Below are 27,554 nucleotides of genomic sequence, written 5' to 3' on the forward strand. Positions count from 1 at the left end.
AACATATCAGAACATCCAGCTAACTCAACCGGTAATAATATCGACTACTTTTAAAGAGATGCATTCAAATAATACACTACCTATTATTCTGCATTTATGATCCAAAGTTTTGGAAAGTTCACAAATCTTTGTCTCTTTATGGAAACTTTTTAGTTATGAATTTAATTGGTATCACTCAATGTAAACTTTAATTTTGAATTGTTTTGTTTGTTTATTTTGTTGTTCAACCCGGTTTATTCTTAGGGCTAATTTGAATCGGGACGAGTTTTAGGTGGATAGGTTTCAGTCTCCTCCAAATATTATTGCGGGGATTCAACAAGCGGTCCGTCCTACCAAGTTCAGCTTCAATCACCACTGAACCAATATGCAATTGGTAACAACAATGTTATTACTCGTACAATTTTAAGTATTCGTGTACTCCCTCCGTCTCGCATTACTCGTTGCACTTACCTTTTTTCTACTTTAATAACTAGTTGTGTCAAAATACCTACTCCGAACATTAAAAACTACGACAATTAACAATTTTATCTTTTTTTCTTCTTCTTTTGGACATAGGCTCAAGTTTGCATAAAGTAGAGAGTCTTACATAACTACACTACATACTAATAATACTAAGATCTTTATAGATCATTACAAATACTAATCCAAAAAACGCATTAATAGATAAGGCAAAGGCGGTGTGCTCTTCTCGTCTTAGCCCGTGATTGTTGAAAATGTCTTGCTCACACCACTTACACGTCGTTATCTTGCCATCACGATTTGCAGTTGTGTTTCCATTATAGGAGATGACGCTAATACTAGGGCTTTTAGCACTAGAAGTCTCCCGGTCTAGGTTAATAGTCTCTAAAACTTGGGCAACAAGGACATGAGAGAAAGAGAACCAATGTGACGGGCTAGGTTAATAGACCTTGTGTATTGCACAGAAGCGTCTAAACACAACATAAAACGGGGAGCAGACGTTCAAATAAAGATTTTTGAAAGCTCTAAGAGAAACCTTCAACGCTAACCTAAAAGGAGAATAACAAAAGTTACCCTCCACAACCAAATGACAACTCAAACCCAATGGCAATGAACCTTCCTATTACTCATTACTTTACTCCTTCTCTAAGCAAAAAACTAACACCATTACCCCCAAGCCCACTCCCAAACCCAAAAGAGATAACTTCCATTCTACCAGCGTCAACTTCAGAGATAGAAAGGCTAACTTTATTACACCATAACTCCCCAAATCCTTAAAAAATACCTAGACAACACCAGACAACACCAGAAAACACATATGACCTCCTATAACAACAACCTCATACGGACCATCCTTAGCTAAAACAAGAAAAAACCAACAAAAAAGACCCAAAACGCAAAATTAAAACTAAACATCTTAACTAACTAACTAACTAACTAACCTAGAGACTACCACAGAGCAAAGCAGAGGAGGACGGACACACACACACACACAAATAGAAAATTAATCTCAAAAACCTGAAACACTAAACTAATCTTTACCTTTACCGTCAAGGTCGGGGTGTGTCAACACTACAAGATGACGGTGATTACCTTTACCATCCAGTCGGTGTGGTCCGACACAAAACAAGACGACGATGATTAGAAAAGACTGGGAAAACAAGCCAAGAAACTAACACAACAGGATACTACCCAAAACCTACAAAGAGAAACAACCCAAAACAACAACGATTCCAATTCCAAAAATAAATCCTAACCCAAAAATAAAAAATTACCTCACCGACAACAATGGCGGCGGCGAAGGGCATGGATAGAACAGGCGACGCCTAAGTTGAAGCTCTAACCCGATTAATGAACCTCTCAACACAAATTCACTTGCTTTGCTCGGTTACTCCGGTTACCCGAACAAGAAATTATACACGCTACACTTAACTCCGCCGAGAAAAGTGACGAACCAAAAAGAGTTAGAAGCAAACGCTTGGTTCCTCTTTCACCTTTACCACAGTCGTCGATCTATGACGACTCTAATATAATCAAACAGAGAGTGGTGCTCGCCGGCGACCTATGTTGAGCGGCGAACTTAGGCCGCCAACGTTAATATTATTAAACGGACAACGGTGCTCGCCTGCAACCCATGTTGAGCGGCGAACTCAGGCCGCCGACAAGCAACTAGATCTAGGATTTTGGCTTTGTGTTACGTTTTGTAGAGAGAGGAGAGAGCTTTTTAGAGAGCGAAGGCGTTTACGATAACTCCGTGTTTTTAAGTATCGCTATCAACTATCGTAAAATACCTCGTAACACGTAATTCAACCTTTCCCAATGGTCTTACACTGTCTTAAAGAGTTTCACAAATATAGCACTTTAAGATAGATAGTCTTACACTGTCTTAAAGAGTTTCACAAATATAGCACTTTAAGATAAGAGTATACGGCAACACAATATCCATAGCAGCCAGCATAGGTCCATAGGTACTCACTTATCTCTACTAAATTAGCTAGCGTATATAGTTAATATACTGATTTTGATTGGCGAACCAAATACCATATGATGGTGGTATGAAATTATGAATGCAAGAAAAATACCTAAACATACGCCAATAATATGCTATCAAATCTCATCTAAATATGCCATGAATCTATCCAATGCACCAAAACATCTTGTCATTTACTTTGCCACTATAGCCACACAATTCCACAATCGTACAACAAATCATCAATCAAAGAAATTAAAGGCAAACTTGTCCCCCCACCGAAATCACCCAATTACCCTCTCCAAAAGACAAATTATAATCTTCCAAATTCAAGGGGAAATTATAAAACAAAATGAATTAAATCAAGAAAATTTGACAAAATTACATGAAAATATTTTCATTTTTTTTCCTTTCATTTGTAAGTATTCAGTAATATGTACATCGGATAGGACTCAGCTCGAGTCTCTGATGTGGATATCAACTAACTTAGCTCGATAGGTCTTCGATCACCAACCCAAAACCTATGGATTTAAAAACTACCTAAAAATGTCGGCCCAAAAAGCTAGGCAATAGAAAGAAAAGTGCTATTTACTCTTTTTTTTTTACCACCTATCAAACTACAAGAAATTGGTGATAGGGGAATATTCAGAGTAAAAATCAGGGATGCCAGAAGCAGCCCATAGCTTCTCATTGAAATCTTCCTGCAATTCCTCTGGCACAAATGGCTTCCTACATAGCGGGCATGTCTTTCGATCATGGTCGATCCAACGGTCCACACAGCACCGGTGGAACATGTGCCGGCAATTCCTCATCCGTCGGATCTCGTCTTCTTCCTCAAACTCATACAGACAAACCGCGCAACCCTCAGGCAGGTCGGACTCTTCGGGCCCGAAGGGCCCGGCGAGTGCGAGGATCTCAGCGTATGTGACGGCGGGTAGCATCTCGCGGATGAGGGCGCCAGCAGAGGAGATACCGTGTATCGGGCCGGGTTCGGGCTGGTCGAGTTCATTGCCGGGCTCGACGAAGGAAGAGAGGCCGAGGAGGCGGAGGAGAGAGAGGACGAGCTTGCGGACGAAGCCTAAGAGTGAGAGGGTGGTGAGGAGGAGTTTAGGGAGGAGCACCTCCGTGTATCCTGCCGGAAATCCCATTTCTTCGGTGGTGATTCGGGTGGTTGTTTAATGTTCAAGTAAGAGAAAAATAAGGAGAGAGAAAGTATGGAGAAATTGAAGATGAGGAGGGAGAAGATGAGGTGTGGTGGGATATATTTATATAGGGAGATGGTGATGGGATGGGGATAGTGGGATTAGAGAGTGTATAGTTATTTTTTGAAATGAAATTGAGAAAAGGAGGGTCACGTCACTATGTTTATAATTAGAGAGTGATAAGAATCGACTAATCAACTAATAATAGTGTGGAACTGTGGACGACTACTACTACTACTGTAGTATACCAGCATTTTTTTTTTTTTTTTTTTTTTAAAGGTAAGAAAAAGGAACTTAAGTACCCCTTCGCACAAGGGTGTAGTCTAAGTAGTCACTCTGTACAATTTCGTCTAACTTGGGGCTGGAGTTCGGGGAAATACACATAGGATTACAAATAAGATGACCTACATTAGCAATCCAATCTGCTGCTCTGTTTGCTTCTCTGTATATGTGACTGATGTGAGCTGAGTCAAACAGCTGAAAGAGAATCTTGCTGTCATGAATAATGTTTTGTAGTATACCAGCATTGGAATAACCTTGTATCACTATCATCGATCGGATTACGAACAGTTATATAGAGAGGCTTGTACAAATATTTAAGTAATAATCGGTATAATATAGGATAGGGGTCAGGAACTAAAATTTCGGGGGATTAGGCCCACCCGAACAACAAGGAAGCTCTACCACTGTTTATCATTTTATTATGGGTAATGAATTTGGAGTAACTAATAGGGTATACTCGTATGTATCGGAAAGGAGCATGATTCACCGTTTGATGCTTCATTTGGTCTTCTATTAGATGTTTTATTTTTTAAAATAAAATTTAAAACATTTTATTACGAAGTTCAATTTAGTGTAGGGTTCCGAACATGTAAGATCTCCATCATTGTATAAATACTCCTCATCTTCGCAACAAATAGTCAGATAATAAAACTTGATTGAAAGTTGAAAAGGATAGCTAACAATTGAAAGTTAACAAGCGGAGGTTAATATAGTATGAAGGAGATAACTATACTAAAAATAGTAAAATGACATTGAAGAACATGAGTTATTTGACGTTTTTTTAGTAGAAGCATGTGTCATTTTACTTTATAATAAGGAGTACGTATGAAGTATCTTATATTCTTATAGCTAGGGGTGTTAATGAGCCGAGCCGAGACCGAGCTTAGGCAAGCTCGGCTCGAGCTCGAAACCTGTGAGCTGCGTCTCGGCTCGAGCTCGAAGCTCGACGAGCCTGTATGGGCTCGAGCTCGAGCTCGAAATTTTTTAATCGAGCTCGAGCTCGGCTCGAAGCTCGAAGCTCGGCTCGAAGTACCTGTTATCCAGCAGCCTTAACACAAGTACACAACAACGATATGTAATTTAACAATCTGTTTTCAACCTGTTTTCCAGTCTTTATATAGCCTAAAACAAAAAATGTCTTACACAAAATAACTAAAAAAAAAATTTAACGTTCAAACAATAAAATTTGGTCTCAAATTCAAATGTAAAATTAATAAAATTATACATGATTCATCAATACAACATCAAAGGTTCCATAAAATTAAAACAAACGCCTTCTTGCTCCTATTTTCATGTTTTTTTCCGAAAAACCTACACAAAAAAGTCAACATATAGTCATTATAAAAATTAAGTAATATAAAGATTAACGAAAAGGAGTGAGGGAAAAGTAACCTAAGGAATAGGAAGAATGATTTCCTTTGGTTCATCCTCTTCAATACTCTGTACATATTATAAAATTAATTAGTTAAGTACATATAAAACAGAAAAGACATAAAAAAAACATTTTCCATCTTACTTTGTTCTTTCTTTGCACTCCATAACGGGACCTACACCAATCTCCTACGCAAATCAACATTTGCACGGTCTCGGGAAGTAATGATGCTCGATAAGAATCAATAACACGACTTCCAGCACTAAAAGTAGCCTCGGAAGCAACAGTTGTAATAGGAACAGCTAAGATATCGGCAGCCAATTTAGACAAAATGCGATATTTTGAAGACCTTTCTTTCCACCATTGTAAAACATCAAACTTATTTGGGCTATTTCCTTCAACAACAAAGGTTTCTTCCTCAAAATACAACTCCACTTCTGATTTCTTAGGTTGAGATGTTTCCCCAATTCTCACAACTTGTATAATTCTAGACATCGCATAAAGGTCATCTTCTTCAACATTTGACGTTCCATTTCCACATTCACCAAATTCCTCCACTAAAGGAGGATAAATATTGAGATACTCATCATACAATTCAATCAGAGTATCTTTAACTTTATTTATATTCTCCCTAACTTTATCTGAAGCAAACATGGTAGGAAAAGTAATTTCAACAACCTTCATCTTAACACGAGGATCTAACAACCCACCTAAAGCCATGATCAAATTACATTCACCCCAATACTTATCAAACCTTTCTTTCATGTTTTTAACCATATCTTTAACAAAAACATCAGGGGAATCAGCATTACTATCCAACATTTTCTTAATGTAGTAGACCTCCGAGAGAAACAAATTAGAAGTTGGATATTCAGAGCCTGAGATAATGTTGGTAGTACAATAAAAAACCTTTAAGATCTTTATCAATTTCTCAATTTTAATCCAATCATCAGCACTAGGACAATAAACATAATCGTTATCCTCTAAAGCAAGTCTAGAAAATACCTCCTTGAACTTGATTGCACAAGCTAACATATCATAAGTTGAATTCCATCGAGTCTTGCACTCAAGAACTAATCTCCTTTCCTTGAGATTGAATTGTTGGACAAGCTCAGCGAACTTTTTCAATCTTGCCTTACTCCCATTGAGGTATTCCACGGAATCATGGACATTCTTAATGATGGTTTTGACTTGCTTTAGACCATGCTGGACCATAATATTAATAATATGCGCACAACACCGAACATGGAACAATTTTCCACCACATACTAACCTCTTAGTTAGTGAGAACGTATCCTTCATAATTTGTATGCATGAATCATTTGCACTGGCATTATCAACTGATACCGTGAAGACCTAAAAGAGAGAAAGAAACAAAAAAAACAAAAGTTATCAATCTAATCAGTAGCTATGTTTTCAAATATAAAATTAGTAAAAACATATATTTGTAAATGGATAAATAAACACTTACTTTGTTTTCAATTTCCCACTCCTTTAAGCACCTAAATATGCAATTTGCTATGTCTTTTCCTTTTCTAGGAGGAGGTATGTGTACAAAACTCAAGACTCGCTTTTGTAGTTTCCAATCCCGATCAACAAAATGACCAGTAAGAACCATGTACTCAATCTTTTGCGGTCTTGCACGCCATAGATCAGTGGTTAAAGAGATCCTATCAACCTTCTTCAAAGTGTCTTTCAACTTCTTTTTTTCAACCTCATATACTTTAAATGCATCAGTTTTTATAGTTTGACGTGAAACACTAGTCCACTGTGGTATTCCCCTCTTTAACATCATATTAAACCCTACTTATTCCACAACAGAAAAGGGTTTCTCATGCATGACAATCCAATTTGCAACCCCTTCTCTCATGATAAGCATATCAAGCTTACCCTTATGTATAGCACTAACAAACCCAGAGTCAAGTGGACCCGCACTTTTATTAGATGGCAAAAAATTCAGTAAAGTTTGTTGCTTCAATAATTTTTGTGGACAAGTTTTTAGATGACGGTTTAAATGACTGGTGCAACCAGATTTTGGAAGGCTAAGAATTTTTTTACAATACTTACATCGAGTTTTTCTTAACCCTCTTAAGACAAATGGATCCTCCACATCCTTCCACACCTCAGACCTCCTTGCTCTCTTTGTACCTTGGGTTAGATTTTCGTCTACTGTGTCTGTAGGGGTGGTATCTGGTGCTTCTTCTTCAGCATTGTCCTCCAATTCATCATCGTCTGGCATATCTTCATCAAGAGGTTCAAAAAATTCTTCTACCGTAGGTGTAGAAGAACAAGGTGTTGATAATGGTGCTGCACAACTAGAGTCATCTGTAGAAAACATTTATTAGAATGTACTACATACACTGAGTCGCTGACTATGTCATTAACTCATTATATCAAAGAAACTAAGTCATTCTAGCAGTAGCCAATTCAAAATAACAGATTCGTTTTTAATTAGCAGAACAGATTCAATAACACAATTTCGACAACCAAAATAACTTCTAACCACACTACCAAATTCAAGAAACAAACAATAATAACAAATCAACTAAAAACACCTTAAAATTGACCACAATCCACAATAATCGACTATTTAGCACCTAAAAATTGACCATAAATCCAGACTAAACGGTTATTTCTCCAAAAAAACAGTCACAAAACATTACATAAATACCAAATGATTAAGATTTGCAGATACTACTATACTAGTACAAAACATATTATAAATTAAAACTTCCTAAGAAAAAATTAAGAGAGGGAATAACTTACCAGCCATGGATAGAGGGGGCCGGGTCGACGGTCGACGGATCTCGTAAAGTCGTCAGCCGTCGATCGTCGGAGGTGGAAACGTGAAATAGCTAGATAAGAAATTGGGTATTTGGGTGTGTCGTCGCGGCTAGGGTTCTTGCGTGACTGTGTGAGTGCGAAAATGTGAGGTTGAGATTTGAGGAGTATAGTGAATTAGTGATTAGTGAAAGTGACGTTAAGTTACTTTGTTTAAATGATTTTTTTTAAAAAAAATTTTTTGGTCCCAAATCCCAATTCCCAAAAGCCCATATATTTGTACTTTATAGTTTTATAAGATGTATCTAGAAATCTAGACATTTAGTAGCTTTGTAAATAATAATTATTTTGGTTAAATTATTTTATATTAAATTATTTTACAAATATTAATATTAAAAAAAAACTCGAGCTTGCTCACGAGTTTTCGAGCCGAGCCAAGGGTAGCTCGGGCTTGGCTCGTTAAGATCTCGAGCCGAACCCGAGCTCGAGTCGAGCCCGCTCGAGCCGAGCTTTGACCGAACTTTGACGAGTCGAGCATCGAATAGTTCGCGAGCAGGCTCGGCTCATTTACACCCCTACTTATAGCATTGATTTCGTGTACGATCGCGGAACAAAGGGTAAATTTAGACAGTACACTTATATAAACAAATTGTCTGTTGGTAAAGTCCTGAGGGGGGAATATCCTAGACTTGAGAACAAATCAAATTCCGTCTACATCATTTTTCGTCTTGTTTTTTTTTTTTTTGACAGGTTGCTTTTTATAGCTGCATTTACACCAATATCATCATGGTTGATATTAGGATTTACAAATAATTTCTCTCGTTAATTCTTCCCTTAGAGCACCACCCATTATCTTCCTTAATTTTCTTCACATTCCCCTTGGCGTCAACCACTTCTCAACTTCCTAATATCGGATTTCTCTAAACAAAACAAGTGTACATGTTAAATTAGTAGTAAATGCATAATCGAAATCTAGTACTCCGTTAATATTTTACTACCATGATTCACACTACAATTTCAATTCCTAGGTTAATGATTGTATACTTGCATGTATGCATCACGCGATGCATTTTATCCTCGCGAAACTCTCACATAAAGATTATACCTAACGAGCTTTACAAAAGGTCATAACACACAGAAACAAAATTCACTTAAAATAGAAATATAGGACTAAGTTTTAATGAGAATTTTGTCTAAAGTGAGACAACATAACTAATTTGGGTCCTTAAATCATCAAAATTCGAGGGTCACGAATCTCATGTCATTTTGTAATTATAAACAAGTTTTTACCTGTTCACTTTTAAAAACAAGTAGTAAGTAAAAGAAATCACTTTAAAAGTAAAAGAAAATGCTTTACCAGTAAAGAAAATAGTAATCAGTTTATGCAGTTGCATGATTATAAAAACGCCATTAATAACACAAGAATGATGTAGACCATTTGATTATCATGACTTAAGGATCTGAATCAGTTTTATGCTCTCTCATGATAATCCTAATTACTCTATAAACGAGAGAAGAATAACAAAACGTAACGAGTACTCCGTATATTATAAGAATAGTATAGACGCACAATTAATTAATGGGTCCTAGTAAAGAAAATAAGGGTGTCTTTAAGTGAGGGTTGCCATTTCTCCACGGCATCTAAGTACCCAAGTAGTGTGCCAAATTTTCACGATGAGTGATGAGTAAACAAGGAAACTTTTGGAAAATAAGCCAAGGCATAGATAGATAACAAAATCTTATGAAGTGGGAGCAAAAATCAGGCAATAAGGCCCATACCCTTATAGTGGGGGACTCTTCTTGGTGCCAATGACACCTTTGTCACACTGCTCATCTTCATGGGGCTACGTTGCGCGCACTACCCTTTTATCTCCCCCTTTTCCATTTGCTTTTACGTTTGTTCTTTTCTTTTCCTCCAATTAGCTAGCCATCCCTTTTCTAGGCACTTGATAAAAAAAATAATGGCTAGTTCGTTATCACTGTCAGCTTGGATGTTTTGGCTAGTTCGTTATCAATGTCAGTTTTTAGGTTTTTTTTCTTTCAAAAGTCATACTTCCTTCGTTCATTTTTACTCGCGTCATTTGTCATTTTTATGCATGTCAATGTACAACTTTGATCATTAATATCTTTAATTCTCTTCAAGTAAAAATTTATAAAAAGTCAATATTTTGAAAATCACATTAAGATGAATCTAACAAGATCCTACATAACTATGTTTTATCTTACGTATAAATCATCAACAATGATCAAAGTATAATATGTGAATAGTGTAGAAATCACAAACGTTGCGAATATTAAAAATCAGAGGAAGTATGATTTAGACTGAATCATGAACTAAAAATAGACATACTATAATGATTATGTTGCTTTTGAAAACTGACAACAAACCAACAAAAATCCAAAAGCTATTTTTTTTTATTTTCATATTTTAATTTTTAATTTTGTAAAAAACATAAAACAAAAAATGATTCCGAACGGACCATATGCTTTTCGAACGATACCAATACTTCCGAACAACGATTTCTCTAATATGTGTCTATGCAAGTGTACGTATGTTTTTCGTATAGCCACGACAAGAATCTGCGTAGATAGATCATAGATAACAAGTAACAACACAATGGACTTTAAATTTAGGACCAATAAGAAATATAGGATATAATTTAATTAAGTCTTTGTATTTATCCATCTAGTACCCTTTATTTCAATAGAAGTTTTGTTTTTCTTTTTCCAAAACCTAAAGTCGTAAGGCACGTTATTAAAATGAGTCATTGGGCACATGCTAATTAATCAAATCGTTAAATTACGGAGTGACGTTTATGAAGCCTTATAGTAACACACACAAGTTTTGTATTGTGAAGCTTTGCTATATTCGTTCAATCTTCTTCAATTTACGTACTACTCGTTGAATGATAACCTTGATGACATATTCATTCAAGATTTCTTTTAAAAAGAAAAAAGAAAAACAAATAATCCCCTTTAAGACTATCCGCATATATTGACTATTTTAAACCATGGAGGGATGATTACCTTACCTATTTGAGGATTTAATTAATTTAGTCAAAAAAGGAAAGCAAGTTAGAATTTGAAAAGGGTAAATCTATACTTTATAGAAAAATCTATGGTAAAGAAAATAGGAACAATAGAATAGAAATTCGATCAACTCATTTGATTTGAATGTCAATTTAATTTTTATTCAAATTTAAATTAATATCTAAGTACACGAGCTTAGTTTATGCACCATGTTGATCAAGATTAAAACGTATATAAATAATATGTTACTCCCTCCGTCCCTAATAATATGTACTTGTAAGAGCATTTCCAATGGTTGTAGTTATGGACTAGCTTGCAATTTATAAAAGTTTCAAGTTAATAGCTAAACCATTGGAGTGAAAATAATAAATTAGCTTGGCCAAGCAAATTAGCTTAAAACAATTAGCTTCAAAAGTTGCCAAATAATTAATTGACAAGTGGGACAAGTGTAACAAATTTAAATAACAAGCTATTTGCTAGCCATTGAAGTACAAATTAGCTAGATAAGGAAATATCTTGAAATCTTATGTGGCATAACAAGCTAATTGTCAAACTAGTTTACCATTAGAGATGCTCTAACAAGTAAGTCGAAATGATTTTATTTTTGGCACACCACTGTAATACATAATTTTCCGTGCTATATTCACATGTGGTTGCAAAAATCAAATTTTAATATGTCAAAATCAGTTTTCATGGTAAAGTCATACAGAGTACGTCACTTGGAATAACTGGAGCAAATCAATACCTAGTATTTAAAAAGGAAGACCATAGATTATTAGATGACATGTGTCATCCAATGTTTCCCCGATTCATTTGTTTTTTTTTTTCAATTTTCCTTTTGTTGTTTGTTTCACAAATTATTTTACAACTTTGACACCCCAATTCATCTTCCATTTTCAAAATCAATTCACCATTTAATTCGTATAACCTCTTCCACCCCATCTCCATCCTTAACACTCGATATTAATCCACCATCTAATTTGTTTATTTTTTCAACTTTCAACCCACTAAAATCACAATCACCCAATAAAATTAACACTTTAAAAGATCGCTTAACAACCACCATATAATTACCCGTTCATTGAACGGGCTCATAAACTAGTTAATTATAAAACACGCAACTTCGATTAATCGGTGAAATTAATTAAGGTACGTGTACCATAATGTTCGTATGACATGTATTAAGCTGATACACTATACATACATAATCCTTTATTTGATACTAAAGAGAGATCGAGCCCTCCAATAATTAGTTGAAGATTAGAGAAATTATATGCAGAACCACCAACATTTGAAAAATAACTTAAATATGGAGGACCACACTTACTACTACTATGTCGTAGTACTTAATAGACTATACAACTTTTCCTGCATACTTTGTCTGCCGATCCATTCCTAATTAAACAATAATCCGTATGTCATATTTGATTGGCATTCATCATTTTAGATGAACGAATCTCAAATACTACACTATCTTATCTTAAGTGTATTGTTATACTAGATTGTTTATATCTAGTAAGCACATCTCTAAGTCAAATGAAAAGGTTGGGGGTTCATAGCATGTTAACTAAGTCTAGTATCTCTTGGTCAACGAGAGTACTTCGTGTACCCGTTCTTGAGGGTGCCTTGTTTGTTTGTGAGCATTTCCCCTTGCTTACCAGATCGTTGCAACATTTTCGTGAAATTGCCATCTTATGTTTCTTTCGTCGTCTTTCAGGTTTTACAAGTCTGTGGTTCTCCTTACTGTTTATTGCCCAAGCTCCATCCCAAGTGAAAAAAGGAATGTGAATGTGCAAGGTGGAGGAGACGATCAAAGGCCAACAAGCAGAGCTTCAATTATATTTGTAGTTTGTAATGTTCTAGTTTCAATGTGTATTTTATTTCTGTATTAATATATGTTGCAATTTGCCAGTGTCAGAAAAAAAAAAGTCAAATAAGTTTCAAAATCATAAAAACTAGAAATTAAAAAGTACCGATGGTTACTACTGCACAAATATTAAGACAAAAATAGAGAAAGTGTGCAAAAAGATGAGTGAGTGTAAGAAAAGAAAAAAAAAGTAAGAGAAAGAGAGTAAAAGTTTGTAAATGTTGTGGGATAAGAGGGGTAAGATAGTAAACTTTTATGTCAAAAAATAAAAAAAGCACAATATAAAAAATGTTATAAAACAGATTAAAAAGAAAAGTGTAAAGAGCATTTTGATACGAGAAAAGTTTACTATGATCACATAAGAAGTTTTGCTCGTGAAAATCTCCCATGCCCTTAATTGTCAACTTATTACTTTCCTTTCTAAAGTTGTTGGAAAGATAACTAACCTCATATCTAGCTCACCAATTATTAAATTGATCTAGTCCACGCTAAATTAGAGGGGTATGTCTGAAAATAAAAGTCAACAAGTTGTTTCTAATTTATTTTGATATGTTTATAAGGGTCGCATAAAAAAAAATATCAAATTAATGTCGTTAGTACAAGACATGCTTGAAAATTGTGATTTTAAATTAAGGTTCACTTAAAATATCTGGTTACTTTGATTCAAAGAAATGGTTACTTTATATAAGAAAAATGTTGTTTAATTAATGTATAGTCACTACGTGAACAATTAACAATTAAAGCCGCTTTGAATATTATTATGTCCATACTTACATTATATTATTGTGAATAAGATTCACGCAAGAGTGTAGGTTAGAGGTAAACAAAAATTATGGTTCATGGTGGGGCAGTTCAGAGGCTCGGGCTCCTTATTAGGCTTTTGAAGCTACTATAATAAGTAACCTCGGCTCCTATTTGTTGTTGACATCTGTTCCGGGGTTGAAACGATGGAAGGAGCGTCCTTGATGTCTTGAGTTCCGATCACGTACGGTGCCTGCAAGATGAACTCCGGGCCAAGGGGGGGTCCCCGAGGTGGAGCCTCCGACGCTCAAGTCAGTACAATTGATGTATAAAATGAGGTGTTTAGGGGAGAGAGAGTAGGGTGGCTTCTCTAGGGTTAGAGAATGGCCCCTTTACCTTGCCCTTTGAGGGGTATATATAGTGCATTGTTGGGCCTTTGAGGCCTTGTAAGGGATATTGGGCTTGAGTGGATTTTATTGGCTTTTAGGTTAAAATGGTGGGCCCATTTTAACACCCCAACAAATGCCCCCCAAACCCAATTCTATTTGAAAAATGGGTTGGGTTTTGATTTTGATCACTTCCAAGTGAAAGTCGATTTCAGCTCAGAATTTTAACCTCGGCTCGGATTGTAACATCGGTTCGAGTTGTAATCTCGGCTCGGGTTTTACCTTCGGATTTTTGTCCTTCGGATTTTTACCTTCGGCTCGGTTTTGTCCTTCGGATTTTTACCTTCGGCTCGGTTTTGTCCTTCGGATTTTTACCTTCGGCTCGGTTTTGTCCTTCGGATTTTTACCTTCGGCTCGGTTTTGTCCTTCGGATTTTTACCTTCGGCTCGGTTTTGTCCTTCGGTTTTTTACCTTCGGCTCGGTTTTGTCCTTCGGATTTTTACCTTCGGCTCGGTTTTGTCCTTCGGATTTTTACCTTCGGCTCGGTTTTATCCTTCGGTTTTTTACCTTCGGCTCGGTTTTATCCTTCGGATTTTTACCTTCGGCTCGGTTTTATCCTTCGGATTTTTACCTTCGGCTCGGTTTTGTCCTTCGGATTTTTACCTTCGGATTTTACCTTCAGCTCGGACTGTAACATCGATTCGAGTTGTAATCTCGGAGCGATTTTTCACCTCGCTCTTCAAATCCGGAGATCTGTTTAAGAACGTGCTTCTAAAATCGGCTCGGATTGTAACATCGGTTCGAGTTGTAATCTCGGAGCGGTTTTTTTTTACCTTCGGCTCGGATTGTAACATCGATTCGAGTTGTAATCTTTGAGCGATTTTTAACCTCGTTCTTCAAATCCGGAGATCTGTTTAAGAACGTGCTTCTAAAATCGGCTCGGATTGTAACATCGGTTCGAGTTGTAATCTCGGAGCGGTTTCTTTACCTCGGCTCGGATTGTAACGTCGATTCGAGTTGTAACGTTCTTCAAATCCGGAGATCTGTTCAAGAACGTGCTTCTAAAATCGGCTCGGATTGTAACATCGGTTCGAGTTGTAATCTCGGAGCGGTTTCTTTACCTCGGCTCGGATTGTAACGTCGATTCGAGTTGTAATCTCGGAGCGATTTTTAACCTCGTTCTTCAAATCCGGAGATCTGTTCAAGAACGTGCTTCTAAAATCGGCTCGGATTGTAACATCGGTTCGAGTTGTAATATCGGAGCGGCTTTTTTCCTTCGGCTCGGATTGTAACATCGATTCGAGTTGTAATCTTTGAGCGATTTTTAACCTCGTTCTTCAAATCCGGAGATCTGTTTAAGAACGTGCTTCTAAAATCGGCTGGGATTGTAACATCTGTTCGAGTTGTAATCTCGGAGCGGTTTCTTTACCTCGGCTCGGATTGTAACGTCGATTCGAGTTGTAATCTCGGAGCGATTTTTAACCTCGTTCTTCAAATCCGGAGATCTGTTCAAGAACGTGCTTCTAAAATCGGCTCGGATTGTAACATCGGTTCGAGTTGTAATCTCGGAGCGATTTCTTTACTTCGGCTCGGATTGTAACGTCGATTCGAGTTGTAATCTCGGAGCGATTTTTAACCTCGCTCTTCAAATCCGAAGATCTGTTCAAGAACGTGCTTCTAAAATCGGCTCGGATTGTAACATCGGTTCGAGTTGTAATCTCGGAGCGATTTCTTTACTTCGGCTCGGATTGTAACGTCGATTCGAGTTGTAATCTCGGAGCGATTTTTAACCTAGCTCTTCAAAACCGAAGATCTGTTCAAGAACGTGCTTCTAAAATCGGCTCGGATTGTAACATCGGTTCGAGTTGTAATCTCGGAGCGGCTTTTTACCTTCGGAAGTGATGTAGTGCCATCATGCCAATGTATGCTGTTGTTACCAATCGTGCAAGGTGATTGTGGGCTCAGTTGAGTCTGAGTTGTGGAAACTTGCTTTATTTCCAAATTCATAACTTTCACGCGTGAGCTGTTACTGGCTCCAAAAATCTGTACTCAAGCAAAATGAATCCTCGTTATTCTGAAAATGAGTTTGCAGATCTGGGAGAGTGGGAAAGCATCTTTACTTGGCCTTGAGGCTACTGGGCCACCAAAATGTAGTAACGATCTGTAGCAACAATTTGTAGCAACATTATTTGTCACCACACTACCCATTATAACGTAATTTGTTGACAAACAGTAATTTTTGGTCGGCTATTTCAGATTTCCGGCCATTTCTGCGGTTGAACATAATAGTATGAAAATGTGGATTTTCATGGGTTATTGCTCTCGATCCCCACAGACGGCGCCAAATTGTTCCGGGGTTGAAACGATGGAAGGAGCGTCCTTGATGTCTTGAGTTCCGATCACGTACGGTGCCTGCAAGATGAACTCCGGGCCAAGGGGGGGTCCCCGAGGCGGAGCCTCCGACGCTCAAGTCAGTACAATTGATGTATAAAATGAGGTCTTTAGGGGAGAGAGAGTAGGGTGGCTTCTCTAGGGTTAGAGAATGGCCCCTTTACCTTGCCCTTTGAGGGGTATATATAGTGCATTGTTGGGCCTTTGAGGCCTTGTAAGGGATATTGGGCTTGAGTGGATTTTATTGGCTTTTAGGTTAAAATGGTGGGCCCATTTTAACACCCCAACAACATCCATTTAATTAGGAGGACAAGTTAGGTTAAACAATAATGTGTCGAACATTTTTTATTTGTAAACCAGTACTTAAAGTACCAGTGAAACGAATTGAATTCAGTTATAAGTTATGTATAATAATTAAGGTTATTTTGTAATGCACTTAGATTACAATTATCGAGGGCCTAAAGCATATCTATAGTATAGTGTTGGTTCACTTCATTTGAGTGAGTTTTAAGTATTTTAAAGGTAAAGTAAAGGCAATGCAAACCCACTTAGTTTAATGGAGGGGAATCTAATCAATCAGATTGCCTTACTCGAATTGCTCGATTTAAACTCATATTGCAATTGAATACATATTGGGAGCACTCGATTAAGCTCCGTACTGTTTAATTTATTTTATCTAAATTTATATTATCTGAACTAATCGAACTTATATGAACTTAATTTAAGTTATTCAAACTTATTTTATCTGAACCAGCCTGAATGAAAACCAATCCAAACTATCCTCGTTAACCTTAGATCGCGGGAAATTAGGATGTTTCTTAATTGGTGAAGTGCACGATATGTATGCTAGTAGGTGGGAGGAATTTTAGAAGCATTGATTCCATGGGGCGTGTCTTGTTAACTCCACTAACGGCTACTTTGAATATTGTGCTCAATTGGCACAACATTCATCATTAAGTATTCCCATCACCACCTTAATCAAAAATATTTAATTAGAGTGTGTTAAGTAGAGATTATATATATATTCTTGTTGGACCATACCCATCAAAGCTATGCATATTATGGAGAAGATTAGGGAAGTAAATTAGTAATGCTCTTTTATTTTAAGATATTCTTCTTTTCATTTCATTGTGCTCGATCAATATGATATTGCCAAAAAGAACTCGAAGTCAAATTGTAAGTATTTGCTTGGTTGATATTGAAAGGTTATATACCCTATTAGTCTATTACCCTGTAGAATGCATGTATATATAGAGATTTTACTTCTTACATGTTTCGATATACAATGATCTATGTGACTACTTTCTTAAGGTACGTCCGTACGTGAAACTCCACCACAAAAATTTATCCATTTTACATCATGTCAAACAATCTCATAAAATAATGATAAAAGACACTCTGACCTATGAAACATCACATGTGACCCATATTGAAAAGGGACCTCACACGTGAGGGGAAGTGTTAAGATCTGAGTCATCTGACCCATGAAACATCACGTGTGAGAGTCCCACATTGATAAAAAGAGAAGAGAGTTAAACACTTAATAAGGTCAATGAGCTACTCCCCTTATTGCCATATGGTTTTAAGGTGGAACCTCCTTTGAACTTGTTAAGTGGACTCTCTCTCTTTAGCACTTGACTCAATCTGTATGGCTAATATCTTAAATATTGACAAATGAAAGAGATACTCCCAGCTAATATGGATGGAGAGATATATTAACAAAATGGGTCATATGTGGTTTAAGGAAGGGATGGTGTGAACCCTAGCCAGCCAACCACCTAAAATTGATGAGACTAATTTGAAAGATAAATCAATAAGCTAGATTAGACCCCTTGGTTAATTTGTGTGACATGAAAGCAAACAACACACACCAAATTTTAAAAAACAAAATCAAAGAATTAAAAATCAGTGAAGGAATAAAATTAGAAAGAAAGCAAACAAAGGAATAAAGGGTTAGGAAATAGGAAGTGAAAAGGATGCTGAATTCCACTAAATGTTAACCTTGCTCTAAAGTGTTGTCTTGCAAAGAAGAGACACAATTACCCAACCTTCCTCCAAAAAAAAAGGAATAAGGAGAAAAAATCTATTGCTATAGGACAATAATTCACAATTTAATTAGGCTTACCAAGTTACCACCATACTTTTATGTTTGTTCTTTGTTTCTCAATCTCTCAGATAAATGTCATTTATGTAAATAATGACATTGTCATGTGTTAAGTTATATTGCAAGCCCTCTTTAGACTTGGTCACTCTTATGTTTATATATAAAGACTCGATTATCCCTTATATCACGACTTTAATTTGTACTCGTTGACATGGTAATCCTGAAGCTTTTAGTATGAATAAAGAGAAATTTTTGAAATGATTTGGGATGTTAGGAAGAAGTAATAATGGCCGATAAGATAAGAAATTAAAAAGCATTGGATTGAACTTGTCAGATTAAAAAATTAATGATAGTATGCAAACATGTAGTCCATCCCTTTCAAATTTCAATTACATTAATTATTGAATTGGTCGACATAAATATAAATAGTGATAGTCAATCAGATTTGAGCAACAATATTTAAGTTGCGCACCTATTTTTTATCAGGAAATTTATGTGACATATATAAACTTAAATTCGGTCTCAATTAATATGTGGGGGTTGCATTGTTGCTTGCACCCACAATAATTTCATAATTTGAAGGGAAAGATACTACGTGCATGCTCATCTAAGAACATTTATCCACTTGCGTTATTGTTAAATATTCAGTACTGATTACCTGATTCGAAACCCAAACTCTACCTCAAATTACGTCTATCTGATTTTGACCTTATTAAACCAAAATTGACCTGACTCGAACCAAATTGATTATCAATGTGTCTAATAATTATTACGGAGTATTTATTAAAAGCATATTGACAATCGAGTCATATATATATTAAATTATACAGTAATAAATCTGGAATAAAGTTGAGTGGTTCTCTTTCCGAAAATGACTCGACCCGTCCCAAATGGTCGGATTGTCAGACCACATCTAACTTTAATAGAACTTCATTTGAATTTATAAGTAGAGTTTTTCTCCTTATTATTAGATTGCTTAGGCTGATACTATTTGATTTCTCTGAATTTAAGAGGTATTACATCGTTTCAAAATGATATTTACACTTTTTGTTTTAGACCGTTGCATAATATTCTTTACATTTTGCTTTATTCTATTTGTATATATGAAAATTTACTGCCTTAATATTTGCAATTTCCCATCAATTTCCTCCTACTTTATTCATTTTTTTTCTTATACCGACCCACATTTTTACACATTTCTCTTACTTTATTAATTTATTATAGTCAATCAATTTTTCTATTTTTTTCTTAATATTTGTTCAAATAATAACTGTAAAGATTCTTATAAAACGGAGGTAATACGAAGTAGTTCCTTGTAATATATTCCTAGCTAGCCCTACAGTATACGTTAGTTCAGCACCGACTTCTAATTTGTTTGACACAAGATTTCCTATCATTGGTGGAGGCGGCCGGACTCTGAAGGGAGACAATGTTATGCATGGAATATTATCCAAAAACCTGATCTGATCTTCAATCTGAATAAAAGGATACCCAAAATTTATATGATTATATAACCCAATATAATACTCGGTATCTAAATTTTTAACAAGTGTGTTACACAATAATGTTCCAAGAAGTTATTTTTTCTTTTCTACTTTTTTCGTGAAAATCTAATATCCTAAATTATCTACTAATCATTTTGTGCTGAGCAAATACAATAATAGATAGGTAAATTTGTCAAAAACTACCTTATAAAATATGATTTTTGCGAAAAACTACCTTATAAAAAAAATGTTGTAATAAACTACCTTATAAAAATGTTATGTTGTTAGATACTACCTTTAGCTAGATTATGAGCATTAATTCAAAATTACGACGTTAATTTTACTAGGTGCATATTACGCGACATCTAACGGGAAAGACGTAATTAAATGACACGTGACATATATATGGTAAAGTCAATCTCGGAATTTCGATGAAACGTTCGTAATTCGGGAAAAGGTAGTTTCTTACAACATAATTTTTTTTTAAGGTAGTTAATTGCAATATTTTTTTTATAAGGTAGTTTTTTACAAATAATTAAATTTATAAGGTAGTTTTGGACAAATTTGCCTAATAGATATATGTTTGGTAATCAGTGTGAAACGATATCATAATAACCAATCTGTAAATTTTAAAGTCCATGTCTTTGAAGTTGGATATCATATTGGATATCCGATTCCTACCCGATCCTAAATTCTAGATGTCCAAAATCCGTGTATCCAAACTTTATCGATGCGATTTATCATTTATGAATATTGGTTTTAATGTTTATGGGTTATCGGATATATGATCTGATAATGATATTATTTAGGATAAACCACCTACTCCTTACTATTTGGTGTTGGAAATAATGCAAAGAAAGAGTTTGGAGTATTTAAAGAAAATGGCTTTGTCCCACATGAAAAGAAAATGAACTTTTCCCTTTGTGTAAATATAGGGAAGTAATGTTTATACTTTGAAGTACTTCCCCTAGTGGTGTGGGCTAGAAGGGGGCATCCGCACGCGTCGTTGCCGTACGGTCGGTGTGCGGTGGGACCTCCTCTTTAGGCCAAGTCGTAACTGACGGTCCAGTCATTATTATGACACCATTCAGTTAGGTAGCTCACTCCATAACCTTTGAAATTCGAAGTGGTAATACGGAGTACTTTTACTTTTGCTTGTAAGGTTTTTTTTTAATGTAAGAGTGAGTAGTTTTTGTTAAATTTACTCATGTAAGGTTCTTAAATGGCCAAGTAGTATGGTTGTTATTAGTTTAACTCTTTAATTTATGTATTGTTAAGCTATATTAATAAGGTTTTAGTCTAGTACTCTAGTGGTCAATGATAAGGATATATGTACGATAGGTTTCAGGTCTCAATCCTTTACCCGTATTTGTAATTAAAAAAAATGGCGAACGACCGACTTGAAGGGGGTCCTATACGCGCGCTCAAGTTGGTCTGGGGCACTTGGGCTTAGCTTGTCTATTTCCATGGGTTAAATATTTTTCCAAACTACTTCAGAAAATAATGAAATTGTGGACCAAAACAAAAATGATTTTGTCTGATGAATGGTCCTTAAGACATCAAGCTCAACTCCCAAAATTTCTCATTTTATATCATGTGTTAAAATTATCTGTGGAGTCTTGTATGAATTTTAATAATAAAATGAAAATTTTCAAAATATTTATGGACTATTATTTTGATGGACCAAAACTCACAGATTAACTCGACTCGAATTTGCGGATTAAATAAAATACTTGTACACATGACCTTAATAGAGATTTAAAAGGGAAGGGACGTACGGAGCATTACAGTAGCCAAAGCATGCTTGACACGCTAGAAAATTTAAAGGGACAAAGATTCCCACCAAAGCTAAATTAATCTACCAATTCTACAAAGCTAGTATTGCCTCACAGTTCTGACTTTGGTTTAGTCAGAGTGATAGATAAATTAGAGACATTGCCAACTAAATCTTCTTTGATTAACAGCTTTAATTATATGTTTAATCTCATTAAATAAAGTGTTTAATTTATTACCAAAATGATCCCTATCAACTCCTAGTCATTTCCCTTGTTCTTATCTTTAACGTACTATTTAAATTAAACATGAAAATAAATAGAAAGTGAAAAACAGGACTGAAAAAAGACAATGATTTGGTTGTGATTAAGACATGTGACCAACTAATTAATCTGTGATTAGTTAAGCACAATTGTCTGTTAATAAAGTTAGACAAAAGAACGAAGAGTGTGGTGCCAAAAATATTACAATATTACAACCTTGCAAATCAGAAAATGTCTATGCTATAAGACAATAATACAAGGTGTATAGGTGTTACTAACTTACTATTATGTTATGTGTATCACAATTCACAACAAAATATCAACAAGTTGCATGCAAAAAAACAAGTTCAAGAGCAAACGGCAACACTACAAGATAACAAGAGGGAGGGGGTTGTTCCCTCGGACGTACATGTCAATCCAATTTTGATTGTAATTTCGTGGGTCAAATCAGCCAAGTGAACTGTCCCACATGGTTACTCTTGTTCGTGTCTCTTTTAAATTAGGACGGGATATTTCATATTTGGATCGAGGAAAGAGTTTTTAAACAATCTAACAAGATTAGTTAGTTACAACTTACAAGGAGCCTACAAACGACAAAGGATCGATATCCAATATACTCTTGATAGGTAAGGATGGCCTCGATATATTTGTATTTTTGGATTGCAAGTGTAGTTGAAAATTGAAATGCATTGTGTATGAGGATTTGATCCTGCAACCTTGAGGAGATTGTGTGAGCAGCGTGTCTCCTGTGAGACCAGTCACACCATCAACTTGATGGTGTGACGAGCGCGAAACCAATAGCGTTAAACCTCGTGCCTTCTCTCTCTCCCATTTCTTACATAATGTCCTTTCTTCAAGTTCTCACCACTTCTGTAATACTCTGCAATGTCTAAAGGCTCAACTAAAAGCTGATAAAAGTGAGCAGCATTCACCCACTTTCGCCGTTTGTGGAAATCATGAGGAAGTTCATTGTTATCAATCTTACTGATTACATTGTCCCAAAAACTTGCTAGTTTGATTATGAACAAGTTGACTTGATTGTCTCTTTTCGATGCATGCTTGTCTTCGTTTGAAAGAGTCGTAGTTAGGGCTGTCAAATTTCAACCCGAACCGTTGAACCCGCTGGGTTAATCTGATTCGTTAAGAACCCGAACCGTCTCGAAAATATTAAACCGATTAAGACCCGATACCCGATAACAAACCGGCATGCGTCAACCCGAAACCGTTTCTACCCGAACCGAATTGACCCGAAAACCGTTAATGACCCGATTTATTTCAACCCGAACCGTTTCAACCCGGGGAAAACCCGTTCACAACCCGAACTGTTTCAACCCGAACCGTTTACAACCCGAACTGTTTCAACCCGGACCGTTTACAACCCGAACCGTTTACAACCCGTAACCCGTTTACACCCCGTTTAATTCAAACCGTTCATAACCCGCCTCAAAAATAAGTTTTTATTGAAATATTTTCCGTCAAACCAAACAGAGCCGAAATGCTAAGATATCAAATGATATAATTCGTAAGCAATTGTACTTCTTAAACATTTATAAACAAAAGATATAATTCAATGTGCGTTGTTCAACCGAGTATTCGAACTGTTGTTTATCAACCGACTAAGTAACTAAACATGTTCTTTATTAGATGTATTTCCAGTATAGCTATATTATTGTATAGTTATAGGCTTGTAGAATTGAATGTGCACTCTTTTCTTGACTCGTATTCAACTGACTAATCGTCTAATGGATCATTAAACTAAATTGATCTAATTCAATACCTTATAAGCTTATAAGCTTGTAACCTAAGAACTAATCGAAAAACTATGCTATTTTAATTGAATCGACTTAATTCATTACCAATTGAACTTGTTTGCCTCGTTTCGTTAATAAACATGTTAGTCTCGTTGTTGTTTAAACCAATATGAATATATGACAAACTTGTATTTACAAACTTTACAAATTCATTACGTATTAATTCATCATTATCGATTATTAATTACTACATTATTAGTATTTAGTTCATCAATACATATTTCGTAATACTCTAGCATGGTGGGGGAGGGCATAGATGATTTTGATTCCATTTGAATCATTTGATTGGTAAATATTACATGACATAATAAAAGACATTGACAGACTTTTCTTAATTAAGTTTATGAAATTAATTGGATAGTGAACATTACTACATTAGTTGTTCGTCAAAAAAGAAATAACATTAGTTGTGATTTTAGTAATAACTCGACATTGTTTGTAATTTGCATCCGAATTGATCTGACTAAACATGAACCCGACCCGATATGAACCCGACCCGATATGATTCCGACCCGATTACAATCCGGCTAAACCCGTTAACAAACCGAACTGAATTGACCCGACCCGACTACAAACCGACCCGATCTGACCCGACCCGGTATGAACCCGACCCGTTATGAACCCGACCCGATATGAACCTGAACCGATATGAACCCGACTTAACCCGTTTATAACCCGACCAGGTATGAACCGACCCGATATGAACCCGACCCGATACGAACCCGACCTGTTATGAACCCGACCCGATATGAACCCGTAACACATAACCCGAACCCGAACCGAACCGTTAATTTTTCAACCCGCCCCGAACCGAACCGATAACAAAATAAACCGATTTCAACCCGAACCGATAAACCCGAACCGAAACAGAACCGATGACCCGATTTGACACCTCTAGTCGTAGTATCCCATTTGATTGTCTGACTCATCACAGGATGTTTTGTACCACTCTATTTATAGAAGTAACGCCTAAACTATGAAAGTATCTCCCATAAAACTATGAAAGTAACGCCTAAACTATAAAAAAAAACACAAGTCTAAATTATAGAAGTACCTTGAATAAACTTTAAAGGTAACAAGCCTAAACTATAAAAGTAACAAGCCTAAACTATAAAATAATAAAAGTAACAAGTCTAAAAATATTAAAATTAAGAGGCCTAAACTATAAAAGTACTCCCCCTAAAACTATAAAAGTACTCCCTCTATAACTATAAAGTAACGTTTAAACTATAAGCGTACCTCCCCTAAAACTACAAAAAAGTAACAGATCTAAACTATATAAGTAACATACCTAAACTAAAAAAGTACCTCCTCTAAAAAAAAAAAAAAAAAAAAGTAACATGTCTAAACTATAGAATTAACATACCTAAACTAAAAATGTACCTCCCCTAAAATTATTCCGTATAAAAAAGTAACATGTCTAAACTATAGAAGTAATACATAAACTAAAAGGGTACCTCCCCTAAAACTAATCCGTATAAAAAAAGTAACATGTCTAAACTATAGAAGTAACATACATAAACTAAAAAGTTACCTCCCCTAAAACTATTCCGTATAAAAAAAGGTAACATGTCTAAACTATAGAAGTAAATACCTAAACTAAAAAAAAATACCTCCTCTAAAATTATTAAAAAAAAGTAACATGTCTAAACTATAGAAGTAACATACCTAAACTAAGAAAGTATCTCCCTTAAAACTACTCCGTATAAAAAAAAAAAAGTAACATGTATAAACTATAGAAGTAACATACCTAAACTAAAAAAAAGTACTTCCTTTAAAATTATATAAAAAAAAGTACCATGTCTAAACTATAGAAGTAACATATCCAAACTAAGAAGGTATCTCCCCTAAAACTACTCCGTACAAAAAAAAAGTAACATGTATAAACTATAGAAGTAACATACCTAAACTAAAAAAAGTACCTCCTCTAAAATTATATAAAAAAGTAACATATCTAAACTATAGAAGTAACATACCTAAATTCGCAAGTGTGAACTGGTCTCAGCATCAGTTGATGGTGAGGACAGTCTCATATAAAAATTTATGTTGTGCGAGAGGGGAAGAGGTGCTCCTACCGATATAGCTACGTGGTGTATTACTTAAAAATGTACTGGTTATCCATGTAGTCAAAGGTACTTGAAAGCTTCACACTGTCATAAACGAGATCAAGATTCTATATCGTCATCTCTCAACAGTTCATATTCAACATGTCTATAGAGAACCAAACAGAGCGGCATATGGGATAGATAATGCATGAAAATTAGTTATAGATTCTATGTATATTCAGCCTTGTAATAGTCATCGGTTAACTTCGATTGTAAACAATGATTACTTAGGAGTTTCCTTGAGCGAAGGGTCTCCTAATGTATTTTCTTTCTTATCTAAAACAAGAAAACATGATTTTTTTTATCATAAAAGTGCATGTTTGATTATGTTGTTTGGTTGCCTACAAAAAGTTTTAAAAAATTGAGAATTTGAACTTACTATGAAATCTTATGTCCAAATTTATACGAACCAAACACTTTGGTTCCCTTGGGTAAATCAAAATTCCAAAGGAAATTTTCCCATTCTCATGATAAATCAAACAAAACTATATACTTACCACGAAATGCTATTATGATGATGATGAATCAAATAAAACTATATACTTTCTCCATTCCGTAAATATCACACCATTTGATTCTTTATACTATTCACATTACGATTTTGGCCATTTTTTATGATTCATATGTAAGAAAATTATAATCATATGGGGCTATGTTAGATTCGTATCGATACATATTTTTTAAATATCATTTATTTATAATTTTACTTACAAGCAATCTAAAATATTAAGAGTCAAATAATATGTTAGATGAGTAAAAGTGGTGCGATATTCGAGAAATGAAAGAAATATTTACATACTCCACTTGACAAATTATGATGATTACAGGCTTTACACATGTACGACAAATCTTGACAACTTTAATTGCATTGATGACTGTTGAGTAGTGAGGTATATGGGCTTAAATTTTGATATTGGGCTTGACCCATTTCACCTTTTGGTGTATTATTGAACGTAGGCCAGACGTATAAGCCTTGTGGAAAATTATTTATTTGTCAAACTGAAAATCTATATTCTATAAATCTTTTAATTAGATTAATAACCTTCCAGTAAAGTGTTAACATAATGAGGAAAATATTCAAATCAAATACATCGAAGTTATTTTCAAAAGAAATGAGATGCACCCTTCTTCGTAGGGGTAATATCTTTTGTATCTGTATTCACGTATTTGAACAAATTTTAAAACTATTTTTTTTAATATTAAAATTAATTCATTAATAAAAAGTCATACGACATCTACAAAAGAGATTTGAACCTATCAAATACATAACAAATCAAATCAAAAATTCGTTTTCAGCAAAACTACGATCATTGCACGTCGAATATTTTTGAAACCCTCTAACACATCGTTGTTTGATATAACATTTAACGAGTGGGTCTTTTGATCTATTTTAGTTTTGATATTGAATTAAATCAGATTCAATTAATTGTAGACATAAAACTGACATTTGTTGCGACACCGCACCAATCTTCATCGGCTGAATCAATTTCTCATGCAAAATTAAATAATATTCTTCCCTCGTAAACCAGAAATT

At 35.3% G+C, this 27,554-nt stretch overlaps 2 protein-coding genes across 3 annotated transcripts; both read right to left on the bottom strand.

The window, feature by feature from the left end:
- Positions 1-2,809: 2,809 nt before the first annotated feature.
- Positions 2,810-3,677, bottom strand: LOC110784949 (brassinosteroid-responsive RING protein 1). The gene has a single exon (XM_021989386.2). It carries the CDS (start codon positions 3,574-3,576, stop codon positions 3,046-3,048), a length of 531 nt encoding a protein of 176 aa, XP_021845078.2. The 5' UTR covers positions 3,577-3,677; the 3' UTR covers positions 2,810-3,045.
- A 1,432-nt stretch (positions 3,678-5,109) lies between these two features.
- Positions 5,110-8,190, bottom strand: LOC110784921 (zinc finger BED domain-containing protein RICESLEEPER 2-like). 2 transcript variants are annotated; one of them, XM_056832954.1, is made up of 5 exons: positions 8,051-8,190; positions 6,756-7,609; positions 5,429-6,640; positions 5,305-5,352; positions 5,110-5,223 (listed from the first exon to the last, which is right to left on the bottom strand). In XM_056832954.1, exons 2-4 carry the CDS (start codon positions 7,077-7,079, stop codon positions 5,305-5,307), a joined length of 1,584 nt encoding a protein of 527 aa, XP_056688932.1. In that variant the 5' UTR covers positions 7,080-7,609; positions 8,051-8,190; the 3' UTR covers positions 5,110-5,223. The 2 variants fall into 2 exon arrangements, with proteins under 2 accessions (XP_056688932.1, XP_021845055.2); XM_021989363.2 differs by lacking the exons at positions 5,110-5,223; positions 5,305-5,352 and having other exon boundaries at positions 5,369-6,640.
- Positions 8,191-27,554: the final 19,364 nt, after the last annotated feature.

The sequence above is a fragment of the Spinacia oleracea genome, chromosome 6, assembly GCF_020520425.1.
Source record: "Spinacia oleracea cultivar Varoflay chromosome 6, BTI_SOV_V1, whole genome shotgun sequence".
NCBI classification, from domain to species: Eukaryota; Viridiplantae; Streptophyta; class Magnoliopsida; order Caryophyllales; family Amaranthaceae; genus Spinacia; species Spinacia oleracea.